The sequence below is a fragment of the Myotis lucifugus genome, unplaced genomic scaffold, assembly GCF_000147115.1.
Source record: "Myotis lucifugus unplaced genomic scaffold, Myoluc2.0 scaffold_28, whole genome shotgun sequence".
NCBI lineage: Eukaryota > Metazoa > Chordata > Mammalia > Chiroptera > Vespertilionidae > Myotis > Myotis lucifugus.
Genome location: NW_005871076.1, coordinates 9,825,806 through 9,839,105, shown reverse-complemented (window position 1 = coordinate 9,839,105; position 13,300 = coordinate 9,825,806). Strand labels below are relative to the sequence as shown.

General features: G+C 43.4%; 1 protein-coding gene across 2 annotated transcripts; it reads right to left on the bottom strand.

Moving 5' to 3' along the window:
* Positions 1 to 7,598: 7,598 nt before the first annotated feature.
* CDKN2AIPNL (CDKN2A interacting protein N-terminal like) lies at positions 7,599 to 12,558 on the bottom strand. 2 transcript variants are annotated; one of them, XM_006086590.3, is made up of 3 exons: positions 12,273 to 12,558; positions 10,937 to 11,019; positions 7,599 to 7,944 (listed from the first exon to the last, which is right to left on the bottom strand). In XM_006086590.3, the coding sequence occupies exons 1-3, from the start codon at positions 12,509 to 12,511 to the stop codon at positions 7,793 to 7,795; spliced, it is 474 nt and encodes a 157-aa protein (XP_006086652.1). In that variant the 5' UTR covers positions 12,512 to 12,558; the 3' UTR covers positions 7,599 to 7,792. The 2 variants fall into 2 exon arrangements, with proteins under 2 accessions (XP_006086652.1, XP_006086653.1); XM_006086591.3 differs by having other exon boundaries at positions 10,920 to 11,019; positions 12,273 to 12,556.
* Positions 12,559 to 13,300: the final 742 nt, after the last annotated feature.

The following is a 13,300-nucleotide window of genomic DNA, read 5'->3' as shown; positions in this document are numbered from 1 at the left end:
TTTTTTTTAACTCAACACAAATTTTATAAATGGTATGGCAGGAGGCTAGAATTAAGTTATTTGTTTAGGTATGAAGGTGGATTCATGTTAAAATTTAAATACATTTGTGACAAAATTCCTCTTTAACAATGACACTGTACAAGGCACTATTCTAAGAATTCTGACATACATTGCATCTCAGACTTAGTAATCCTGAGGTGTAGGTATCAAAGACTAGCAAACTAGGTACAAAGAGATTAACTGTGACTAGCTCCAGATCAGGGGTCCTCAAACTATGGCCCTCGGGCCACATGCGGCCCACGGAAAACATTGATCCGGCCCGCCGGTTGTTTTTGCCGCCGCTGCCTGTTGCTTAGCAGCCGACTCCTCCCGGGCCGCAGTGCGCATGTGTGGAATGTGCGCTGCACTCTCCGACTCCCCTCCTCCTCTCAGTCTCGGGTGTGATCTCACGAGTCACGAGTCACGAGCTTGCCTGTGCAGAGCCTGCTGCTGCCTGAGGACCGAGGTAAGAACAAGTTAGGATTTATTTTTTTTTTGAAGTTAGGTCTATTTTTTTTTTATTTTGCAGTTAGTAGGGCCTTTTTTTTGAAGTTAGGAGAACCTTTTTTTTTTTGAAGTTTTGTTTTTTTACTTCAAAATAAGATATGTGCAGTGTGCATAGGAATTTGTTCATAGTTTTTTTTTTTTTTTAATATATTTTATTGATTTTTTACAGAGAGGAAGGGAGAGGGATAGAGAGCCAGAAACATCGATGAGAGAGAAACATCGACCAGCTGCCTCCTGCACATCTCCCACTGGGGATGTGCCCGCAACCAACGCACATGCCCTTGACCGGAATCGAACCCGGGACCCCTCAGTCCGCAGGCCGACGCTCCATCCACTGAGCCAAACCGGTTTCGGCAGTTCATAGTTTTTTTTTAAACTATAGTCCGGCCCTCCAACGGTCTGAGGGACAGTGAACTGGCCCCCTGTTTAAAAAGTTTGAGGACCCCTGCTCTAGATCAACCAACTAGCTAGTGATAGAGCTGGGATTTGAACTTAAATATTCTATCCCAATTTATGAAAATACTTTTGATGATTTAGAATTATGTACAGACTGGTATCTGTCCAATGAAAAGGTTTTCCTGACCACCATTTTCCAACTCTTTTTCTAGTATAAAGTCTTGATAAAGGGACATTTTCAGGTCTCTGCTATAAAGGACTATGATTTATCAATAGACCAAAAATTTTTCTCTTCCTAAAAATATCCTTGAGTCTGCACACCCCACCCCCCAAAACATAAGTTCTATTAATATGATTAACTTCTAGAACTGATCTAAAAATTATTAATATAGGTGGAGGTAATAGGGGGGAAAAGCTATTTAAAGTACCTTATTTAGTAACATCTTTTGTGCTCAGTGAATAAGGCACCTAAGTTTATTCATTTAGTACTCTTTTTAAGAAAGAACTCAGGCTTACAGCACAATTTAGTTACATCTAAGGTATTTTGATCTCTTAATTCTTTCATGTTTCAAGAGCAGAGACCAAGTTTTTAGGTCTTGGTGGTGTTTATTACAATTCCTTTATATTGCATTCAGCAATGCAAAGTCCCAAAGAAATCTGTTGGAATTATGTTTGTTAATAGAAAAGTCAATGGTTGGAAAGCTAGTAAAGGTAAATGAAATTGTGCATAGGACCTGGGTCCTTGTGCCAAGATGTGCCCTCTTCAGTTCCCATGTAGTTAGGGAAAACAGCTGTTGTCAGATAAGGGGAAAGATTACTTATCAGTTATTCCAGTATATAACATAGAACAAAGATATGTTGAAAGAATTGACAGTTTTCCTCTATCCTTTAAAAAAATACAGAAATATGTGTCATTCTGTCAGTAATTTCTCTACACCATCACTACAGTTTTTTTTTATATATTTTGATTCTTTTAGTAATTTCTCTACACCATCACTACAGCTTTTTTTTTAAAAATACATTTTATTGATTTTTTACAGAGAGGAAGGGAGAGGGATAGAGAGTTAGAAACATCGATGAGAGAGAAACATCGATCAGCTGCCTCTTGCACACCCCCTACTGGGGATGTGCCTGCAACCAAGGTACATGCCCTTGACTGGAATCGAACGTGGGACCTTTCAGTCTGCAGGCCAATGCTCTATCCTCTGAGCCAAACCAGTTAGGGCTTTTTTTCTTTTTTTAACCTTTTATTATAGAAAATATCTAACAGGAACAAAAGAAGATAGAAAATATATTGACCTTCCAGAGGTTCATCATCCAGGTTCACATTTTTTTTCTTTTCATTATCTTTTTTTCTACCTGACTTCTCTTTTTTTTTTCTTTCCATCACCATGTATCCCCTTGATGGCCTCTTCCTTCTTCACCCAACCCCTCACACATCTAAAATCACCACACTGTCGTCCATGTCCGTGGGTTCTCTCTAGTTTTTTTTTTTCTTTTTTTCATCTCTACACCACACCCCAACACCACCAACAGACAAGTACCAAATGATTTCACTCATATGTGGCATTTAATGAACAAACTAAACTACCAAGCAAAATATAGACAGCATTATAGAGAACAGTCTACTTTTTAAAAATTGTCTCAGAGATCCTTTAACTTGAACACGGCAAACCAGATTCCCTAATCAGCATTTCTAGCCATGACCCCTTAATTGAGGTCATCGGTACTTTTCTTTCTCCCTTCTTGCTCCTCATAGACAATATCCTCAACCACACACTCAAACCATGAGTGATATGGATCACTTCATTTCCTCTTAGTTCTTATATATGTTGGTAATTTTCTCATCCAGCTAGTTAAGGTGTATGACCCTTACTTTGAATTCTTTCTCTGACATATTGCTTGCCTCCATTTTATTTAGTTTCTTTTTTGGCGATTCCTCATTTTCTTTCCTTTGGGGGTTTCCCTAAATGGGGTTTGTCCCCCCATTTTTGCTGTCTCTTTCTGGCCTTGGGGTCCAAGGGGTTGAAGGCCCTAGCAGTGCAATGATCTGGGACTCACTAGACTGCAGGCTGGGTCTACCTTCAGTTTCACACCTTTATTGTCTGCTCTGAGCTGTACCCCTTTCTCCCCCGACTCTGGTCCCTCAGTTGTCCATTTCAGATTCTCATGGTGGGCGGGGGCATGTGCACAGTTCATCTGGTATGCAACTCCCTGTGAGGGCCCAGAGCCCTCTGGCATGCAATTCACTGTGTGACCCCAGCACCCAAGGCAGGATGACACCCTAGAAACCCCTGGCAGCACACATGCAGCATGGTCCTGTGACCTGTGGCTGGGCACACCAGGTTGAACCAGCAGCTCTGAACTGGGAGGCAGGTAGAGCACAGGCCAGGTGACAGCTCCACAGTTTGAATGGAAAAGGCATGCCCTTCTGCAGCCCTGAGGATGGAGCCTGGTCTGATGGGGTGATTGTGGGTGCTCATTTTTTTCTTTCATGTAAATGTAAGTTAGTTGAGACATTTCATATATTCCCAGCTTGGCCTCCAAGGTAAAACGGCAGGAATGAAGTAGTGAGAGTTCACTAAGTGCCAGGTGCTTTCCCAGACATTAGTTTTTCCACTGAATCCTCCAATAAAGATTAAAGGATCATCCCCACTTTGCCGATCCCTATCCTGAGGTGAAATAACTTTGGGAAGCATCTCCTAATTCACATCTACTAGGTTCAGTTAAATATTCTTAAAGAAATGTCAAAGGTAAAGGAAAATGCAGCCCTAGAGGATGAGATTTTGGTGCTAGCATTCACATCAAAGCAAGGTCTTTAGGCCCACACAGTTCAAGGTTGACCTTACTACTACCTTCACTAAACCAGGGGAGTATCAAGACTTGCCTTAGGCCCTAACAGCATCTTCCTCTCAAGCAATAGGTTGGAGGGCCATAATCAAGGATATTTTGGGTTCATTAGCCTACTTTTCCTAGGCAGAGAAAGAAAGATGGGACTTGGGCCACAACTACCAGGGTGATATTTTAAGGAGGCACCCTTTTCTGACAGCACTGTTGGAAAGAAGCTCTGGTTCACATGGTCTAGAATAGATAAGAATTCATCAAATGGGAGCTTATTAGTCTCAATTTTTACGATTTGATTTCTAAGGGCGTCTGTTCAGATGGTTACCCCAACTCCTCAGCTGGTCCTCTTACCCAAAGGCAAGGCTTCAAGCCCACCTCCATGTCACAGGAACATATGCCAAGGACTCTGCCCCTACGGCTGGCATTGTGAGAAAGCCCAAACCAAAAAAGGCAGCCAATACTGCCACTCCTAGCCCTGGGAGTCATGACTTTAAAGGGACAAACTTTTTTTGCTTTTCACTAAAAAATAAACAGGCATTACCATTTGCTCTCTATTTATTTTAATGAAAAGTGAGCCATGTGAGATTCTGTTTCTCCACCAAAGAATTTGTGTATTTGTCTGTGTGTCCATGACAAGCAGAGAATTTTATTTTTTCTTAATATATTTTTATTGACTTCAGAGAGGAAAGGAGGGGGGGGGGGGAGAGAGAGAGAGAGAGAGAGAGAGAGAGAGAGAGAGAGAGAAAAGAGAAGAGAGAAATATCAATGATGCGAGTGAATCATTGATTGGCTGCCTCCTGCACAACTCCCACTGGGGATCGAGCCTGCAACCCAGGCATGTGCCCTGACTGGGAATCAAACCCGGGACCCTTCAGTCCACAGGCAGACACTCTGTTCACTAAGCCAAACCAACTAGGGCACAGAGAACTTATTTAGTGTGTACTCTATTTGTTGAATGAAACAATATACATTATGACCAAAATTCTGTTTTAAGTTCTAAAACTTGTGCCTCTTAAGATTGTTTAGCCCTAGCTGGTTTGACACTCTAGTGGATAGAGTGTCAGCATGTGGACTGAAGGGTCCCAGGTTCAATTCCAGTCAAGGGCACATGCCCAGTGGGGAGCGTGCAGGAGGCAGCGGATCAATAATTCTCATTATTGATGTTTCTATCTCTCCCTCTCCCTTCCTTTTGAAACTCAATAAAAGTGTATTTTTTAAAAAAGATTTGTGTTTACTTTTATTCTACAGAACCAAAAGGTGTCCCTAAACTCATCAAGAATTAGATAACAGAACTCCCTAGACATTAACAAACTCCTTCCAGACATAAGAGTACCCAGCAGAGAATTTAGAGCTGGACAGCGGGTAAACACTAAGTTATCTGACATATGGGGTAATATAAACCTCATTTCAGATGCAACACTCTATTTTCATGGCCATTTACTACTACAGATAGCAAAGCTTCAGGGGTGGTGATAGTGTCATTCCTCCCAATGCCTGTGGAATAGGTAAGCACAGATCCAAGTGGATCCTGGAAAAGTTCAGAGGGAATCTTTCCCCTGCAAAGGTAGAGGATTGATCAGGTGGGCCACAGACTCTTAAGAATGTTTCAAAAAGCAATTTTCTGGATAACATGAAAGGGTATCACTTAACTGAGCACCCTAAACTGTTCTTGTGCTTTTCACAAGGTATTGAAATTTATGTCTTTAACAGAAAAGATCCTCTTTTAGTCATTATTTGAAGGTAATACTATACTATGTCTCTTCCTAAGATATCACTTGATCCTCACCCCATCTTGGGAAAGACTATATATATGAAGAGGCCAATATCTTGTAGCTTATATCTGGTGCGAGCTCCTGTTTGAAAGCTAAGAGTGGACCATTTTACCTACACCACAGGAGTGCTGCGATGCAAAAAAATTGGATTTCAATGCCAGAAAAACATGAGGATAAAATTATAAAATATTATTTAATTTTATAGGTAAGATAGCCATATAAGTCATAAAGATGAGAAGAAAAAGGAGCTACTTAAACTGAGGAAATAATGAAGAAAAGCATCAGAAAATGGTATTAGAAAATTTCATTTTGGTTAGCGAAGTCTTCAAAAATAAACTGATGGGGATGGGGGTGAGAAGTTTATCCGTCAGTACACAATTTAAGCTTGCTGTATGCAATAGATATATTCCTGATGGGATATTATTAATTTAATGGGACATTATATCTTCTAGAGAAAAAAGAATCCATCATGAGAAACCCATGGAAAAATGCATTTTAAAAGTGAATAATCAGCCCCGGCCGGTGTGGCTCAGTTGGCTGAGTGTCATCCTGTGCACCGAGAAGTCATCAGGTTTGATTACCAGTCAGGGCACAAGCCCAGGTAGTGGACTCGAGCCCCAGTAGGGGGTGTGCAGGAGGCAGCCAATTTTTATTTCTCTCTCTCTCTCCTTTCCCCTCTCCAAAATCAACAAAAACATTTTTAAAAAGCAATAACCACACTCTGCCTTTCCACTTTATAATTTGGGTTTTTAAGCCTCACAAATTTCTACAAATAATTAGAATGAAAGAGACTAGGCTACATTTGAGGAAAAGAAGAGGTTAAGGCTCATTAAGCATGTGCTTGGCCCTCCATCTTAATCCTTGCCATAGCTCTGGTAGTAGTTATTTCTATGATCTCCATTTTTCAGATAAGGCTGGAGGGGAGAAGTGGCTTGTCCAAAGTTATAGGTCAGAGATCTTGTTTCTCCCAACTTGGTCCACTCCAGTGGTCACTCGAGATGAGCTAAAAGTTGCACAAAGATGAGGCCCATCCAAGGTGTGCAGCCTGGCCTTAAGCCATGGCAAGAGTCATCCCATTTCTCTGCCACCAGACACCATGCTCCCACAGTCAGCTCTCCTCATTAGCACTTCTGGTTGTTCAGGTACCTGGGTTTTTCAATAAGTTAAACTAAAGCAGGATCCACTGTCTTATTTACTACTATCCTCAGGACCAAGCACCCTGATGCGTGAATCCTACTATGACTGGCTATTACACTGCTGTCTCCTAAATGATGTCCCTCTCTCAGTACTTATGCTTGGAATAAATACTTAATGGTGGATACAAAATAGGAAAGAGGAACAGGAGAGGGATAAAGAAGAGATACATTGCCCTGACCGGTTTGGCTCAGTGGATGGAGCATCGGCCTGCGAAATCAAGGGTCCCAGGTTCGATTCTGGTCAGGGGCATGTGCCTTGGTTGCAGGCACATCCCCAGTGGGGAGTGTGCAGGAGGCAGCTGATCAATGTTTCTCTCTCATCGATGTTTCTGACTCTCTATCCCTCTCCCTTCCTCTCTGTAAAAAAATCAATAAAATATATTAAAAAAAAAAGAATAGATACATTAACTAAAAGGGGGAAATTAATACCAAAATTTCAGAGCAGAGCAGCACTGCAATAAAGAATTTCTTTGTGCTTGGCAATTCCTCAAGTCTAGTAGAAGACAAGAGCGTAAGGCTCCCCCTCCGGGGGGGGGGGGAGGGGGGGGGAATGTGGCCTTTACTCAGCAGCTGGGAGACCTTCTAGAGAATCTATAGATCAACTGGCTGCCTGGATCAAACTAAGGAATCTTTTGTCAGTTTTAAAATAAGATCAGATGCTCTTTTGTAGGCTGCCTCTTCCCATGAGCTGATGGGTACTTGAAGCCTATGGTTTGATTCTCTCATCTCTTTAGAAAAGATGAGTGTGTGTGACAGTGGAGTATATGGATGGTGTAAACTTCAGATAGCAATAGGAAATAAAGGGTCTGGTTTGTGAGGGGTAAAAAGGACCATAAGACCAGAATCACACTTAAAGGTACATTGTTAAGAAATCCAAAGTGTAAAATCCATTACCTGCCATAATTACATCAACATAAAAAAATATGCATTTTAACAAAAAGTTTGATATTCAGAAACAAAATAAAAAGGCATGATTCATAAATACATAAATATCCATGCATACTTTTACTATGATAGCTACTGGAAGAATGAGACCTTTTAAAATGCCACTTTCATTTCAACTGCCTCTTTCCTACATGTTGGTAATACCAGGAGTCGTAAGAGAGCTTCTGTGGTCAAAGTCACATTCTTCCTTTCTAGCCTGTAGCTGATAATGAAAATGTGATGGATCTTCTGTCTTAGCTTTGATGCTGGGGGGAAAAAAGGAAAAGATTATGTAGTCATGTAGCCCAGTGAATCAGATTCATAAAATACAGCAGCGATGCAATATTTATGTACTACCCAGATAGTAAGAAGACTCAAATTATTAATATTTTACTACACACAAAAAATTCAGAACTCTGACCATACCATCCATTTGGAAGCCAGAACCTAATTTTTTTTTTGTCATTTGTGATCTGTAAATGTTCACAATTTAATGTGATAATGGAAATGCTTAAAATATAACTTTTTTTCCTAGCATGCTTTGCAATGAAAGGTTCTAAAAGCAGAATCACACAAACAGTTATTGTTCTAAATTAAAATCAGCTAAATCCAGGTAGTAATTCACAACATTCCACATTAAGTCAGGATATTTAGGAGATGTGAAGGTTATGTACTTCTGGATTTCACACTATTAGAAACTGTCTTGAAATAGTGGCGAAATGAAGCAGACATATTATTTCTGGGTACTCTCTAGCACCTTTGGTAAATTTAAACATGGCTTTAGACAACTTTTAAGGAAGGTGAAGAAATCATTTTGGCTGTCACCTTGTATTTGAATGGATTTCCTTACCATTTAGCAGTGTGAATGAATCAATCTGAGAGTCTTTTTAGTAATCAGAGTTTTCAAGGTATGACCTATATCCTAGCTAAGCCTATTGCATCAGTCTTTTTGAGTAATTTAAAAGCAGCAAAATTCCTCACCAAAAACAAAAAGTATAAGAAGTCTTTCTCCTTTTAGGAGAATGCAATATCACCTAAAGAAACCATCTTCAAAGGGAAGGAGATTATTCTCTAAATTGTCTCTCAGATTTCTGATAAGACCAAGACTACAACAGCACAACAGTTGCCGCTGGCTTTGGTTGCTGCAAGTCTGGTCTTTGACACAAAGTGTTGATACGTGATCCACTCATCCTGGGCCCCAGGCAACAGACTGGCCTATGGGGTCAGACAGAGCTTTTCTGGCTGCTTTTAGCAGATAAAGGGGAAAAGGTAGCTCCACTGAGCATTTATCTTGGGGATGCAAGACAAAACTGATTTAACTAATCTGACAGGCTGCTTTTTTTTTTTAAATACAAATACTCACCACCTTAGAATCCTATCTCCTTCCACCAAATGGCTGCTCCATTACCCTACAGCTTGCCAAGACTGTACATAATGCACAAAAAAAGAACCTCTTGAAACGCAGATACACTCATTTTTCTAACTTCTCCTTCACTTTCCATTCTGCCATTTTCCCTCATGGATAAAAATGTTTTCAGGGGAAATGGACAATAATTACAATGACAAATTCTTTCTTTTAGTCAATAATGACAGCTTCCTAGTCAATCACTCCTCTTTCTCCTTAAGACAATGCATTGGAAATATTAATTCTGACAGTCATAGTAATGACACCCTTTCTGAGTAAGCTGCTGCAAATTTGTTAATTATTGCTTATTAATGGATAAAGCTGGTCAACCACAAAAGCTGCCAGTAGGTGCCTGGGGATGATTGTTAGATAAATGTTGTTCATTCCATATATTTGTGTTTGAACCTCCCTCTTTCTAAGGAAAAACCATACACTGCAACTGTTGGACAAGTACCATCAGTAGACCAGACACTCTAACCACTGAGCCAAACCGGCCAGGACCATAAGTGTTTTTAAAGTCTTACTTTAAAGAGCTTATGTCCCTAAGTCATCTTCACTAAGTCCTAAGATATCAACAATGCCAGGCGATTCATTTCCACCTGCTAGCTAGCCATAAGACTCAACTAAACTCTAATTTTAGAGGTAGGGGTCAATTGTGGGCAGAACTACAACATGTTTTCAGGTGCATGGCTCAACATCAAGGTTTTCTTTTGTTCTGGGCTGGCAATGTTGCTTAAGGTTTGCCAGTATCTACTACATGCAAACACCTCAGGGAAGAGACAAAAGTCCCTGAAGGCTCTTTCCAGTGGGCTCTCAAGGTGGCCTTCAATGGAGAGGGGACAGCCTTCAACACAAAGTCTGTCATGCACACATGCCCGGGTTGTAGGCTCAATCCCCAGTAGGAAGTGTGCAGGAGGAGGCAGCCGATTGATGATTCTCATCACTGATGTTTCTCTCCCCTCCCCCCCCTTCTCTCTGAAATCAATAAAAAGTTTTTAAAAAATTTAGAAAAAGAAAAATAAGTATTGAAGGAAATTGAAACACACGTAATCCAAAAGTGCTATAAAAGTATAGGCTCCCTGCAGGCTTCTTCCAGGTAGCCAGATGCTAAGGATTAGTTTGACCGCAAACCTGGTTTCTAGGATGCCAGGTTCGTGCCTGAGAACTATTCTCTGGAGCAGTGGTTCTCAACCTTCCTAAAGCCGCGACCCTTTAATACAGTTCCTCATGTTGTGGTGACCCCCAACCATAAAATTATTTTCGTTGCTACTTCATACCTGTAATTTTGCTACTGTTATGAATCGCAATGTAAATATCTGATATGCTATATGTGTTTTCCGATGGTCGCGACCCACAGGTTGAGAACCGCTGGAGGCTCACAGTGTGCAATGACAGCATAAAAAAATGGATATCCCAGGACAGGGCTCCCTACATTTTTGATGCTCAAGACCCCTTTACAATATATAACAGTTTAGAGAGACCTTCCCCCCAACACACACATACACTTCACTCTGGCCTATGGGTAATTTTAGGGATGTGCGTGTCAATTACAAAACCTCCTTAGGTTTTGCAACCCAATTATCATGAAGTGGTCTGATCTCTAATAGCCTGGCATGACAAAATACAGCTACATACAAGAGAGGAAAGTATACTACAAAAGAAAATTGATGTGAAAGATCTCAGGGAGGGCAGAATACCTTTTAGGAGCAAAAAAGCAAGGAGAGGATCTGCCACAAGCAGGAAGTAAAGGTTCACACTACTCAGAAAACAGTATATATTCTAATGCATCACTATCAACTCTATACCATTTCAAATGCACTTGGAAAGCCTGTTTACCTTTTTCATTAACTCACTTCTGGTAGTAAATTGTGGCAGGTCTTCCACTTCAATCCCATCAGCCATTTCCATCACCTTGTCTAAAAGGTCTTTGTTGTAACTGCACAATAAAAAGTAGTAAGGTTAAAAACCTTGGAAAAAATTGCTTGTCAGTATGGGGCTAACAAGAAACTGCAGGTAAAGGGACTGTAAACTCAATTCTCAGAGGACTGATTTGGTACCAGAGGGGAAATCAATACATGTTCAGCAGCAGGTTAGTTAACAGTTCTTCCTGTTGGGAATACAGAAGTGGCTCTAGGAATGCCAAGAGAGCAGGTATTCCAAAACAAATTTACAAAACAAGCAAAACATTTACAAAAATAGAGGCACTGTACATCTGGCAGTACATATTCATGCATATGGTATGACAGCCAAAAACTTTGTAGTTTTTGAACACATGGAATGTTGGTCTAATGAAAATAAAATCATTTGTTCATTTATCCAACTTTCTGACATTTGCCGAATCTTGGATCCTGTTAACCAGGATTTCCCAGGGGCGCCTAGAAGGCAGAGAAAAGAGATGGATGTGACTGGCAAGATTTGCTTCCCCAAATCTTGTTCTAATAACCCCCAACATCTGAAAGCATAATCAAGTGGCTTAGGGCTAGGTGACAAGAGTCGGACAACCAGGAGTAAGCTGAGTCATTTTATCGTTAACATAATTTCAGGAAACGCTAAAATAAAAGGAGATGGGAGCCTCAAGATCTGTTACCTTCTTCATGGCTGGGGAGGGGGGGATGCAAGACATCTGTTACTTCCCTGAGAGGAAAGGCAATGAGGCAAAAGCTGGCTCTGGCTCGGGGTCCAGCAGACTGGGGAGTGGGGAGATGAAGGCGAGGGCCACAGATTACATCCTGCTAGAAGCTGCAAGGCCCTAAGTATGTCACCTCCCCTCTCTCAGCTTCTTCATATGTAAACTGGGGACCTCAGTTTTCGTCTCTGCATCTGCCATGTGGGTGAAAGGAGCTAATGGACTTGAAATGCACTCTGCAGAGGTGACGGCTGGAGCTAACACTACCAATACAGATAACAACGGCAATTTCAGAGGCCAGCATGTACTGAGCTCTTGCTAGATGGCAGCCTGTGTGCTAGGTGCTTTTCACCCTTCAATACTGTAATCTTCACAACTCGTTTTCCAAACGAAGACACCGAGGCTCAGAGAGGCCATACACATCTTTCCAAGGGGCAGGCCAAGGGTGGGAATCGGACGCAGGCCTGGCCAGTGCGGCTGGAGGCTGGGGGCGGGGTCGGCCTGGGCCAGAGCGGCGGGTCGGAAGGCGGGGACGGGGTCATCCAGCCGGCAGGGGACCGCACCTGCAACCCAGGAAGAGGTGGTTGGCCCAGACCATGGAGAGGGACAGCAGCTGGTCCAGGCGGCCGCCGCCGTCCGGCGGGTCGCGGTAGTCGGGCAGGTAGCGCAGGATGAACTCCATGCGGGCCTTCCATTGCTTCTCGCTCTCCGAGTAGGAGCGGAACTGCTCGGCGAAGTCGGTCGCCTGCCGCACCCCAGAAACCAGCTCCTCCACCGCCGCGGCGGCATCCCCACCCACCATGGCGCCCTCCGCCGCCGAGGGCCAGGCCCGTCCGCCGCCCTCCCGCGCCGCCTTCCCGACACGCACCGCGCCGCTTCCCGGCGGCTAGAGGGGCCCGGGCGGCGCGCGACTTGCGCCGGAGGACCGGCCTGGAGCGCCCTCGCCGGGCGCGGCGGCCTCAGCGGCCCGGCCGCTCCGATCTCCGCAGCCCTGGGCTCCGGGGCGCAGGGGCGGTTCTCGGCGGACCCCTGGGGGAACCGGTAGGGAAACGGAGGCCCCCAAGCGCAGAGACCAGGCGCCCCTTTCTCTCCCTCGGCAGCTGGAGGCACCGCTGTGCTGTGTCCTTGCCCTGAGGGTTCCCCGGGCGCCCGGCTCGCGGACGAATTTCCTCAGTTCGGGGGACTTTTACGTGCAGCTGCTCCGGTTCCGTCTGTGATTCCCAGAGGTGGCCACGCCGCACCCAGGTTGTGGGGGACCCGCCTTCCTTGAGCGAGTCATTCACCCAGTTACGGACCCGCCAGGCCCTCTGCAATGAGAGCAAACCCAGGGGCCTGCTTTCATGAACTTGATCATCTGCTGAGGGAGCCATTGGTGAAATACCTAACTGTTCAAGCGAAAATGTCCAACGTTGACAAATTTTAATAAGGAAGAGGTCCAGAGTGCTAGGAGTCTAAACAAGCAAGGAACCTGCTCCAGACCTGGGGGGCCAAGGAAATGATGCTGGACGCTGGGAGCTGAGCAGGCGTTAACCACACACAGAGGAGAAGGCCATGGCCAGAGAGAGCCTGGCCTGGTGAGAGAACAGCAAGA

Bases quoted from the DNA above. Each gene is read 5' to 3' on its own strand.
- CDKN2AIPNL (XM_006086590.3), bottom strand. From the start codon at position 12,511: ATGGTGGGTGGGGATGCCGCCGCGGCGGTGGAGGAGCTGGTTTCTGGG. The intron at 11,020-12,272 runs GTGCGGTCCCCT...TTTATTGTGCAG, and splicing joins CACCTCTTCCTGGGTTGCAG to TTACAACAAAGACCTTTTAG. The intron at 7,945-10,936 runs GTGAGTTAATGA...TTTTCCCCCCAG, and splicing joins GCCACAATTTACTACCAGAA to CATCAAAGCTAAGACAGAAG.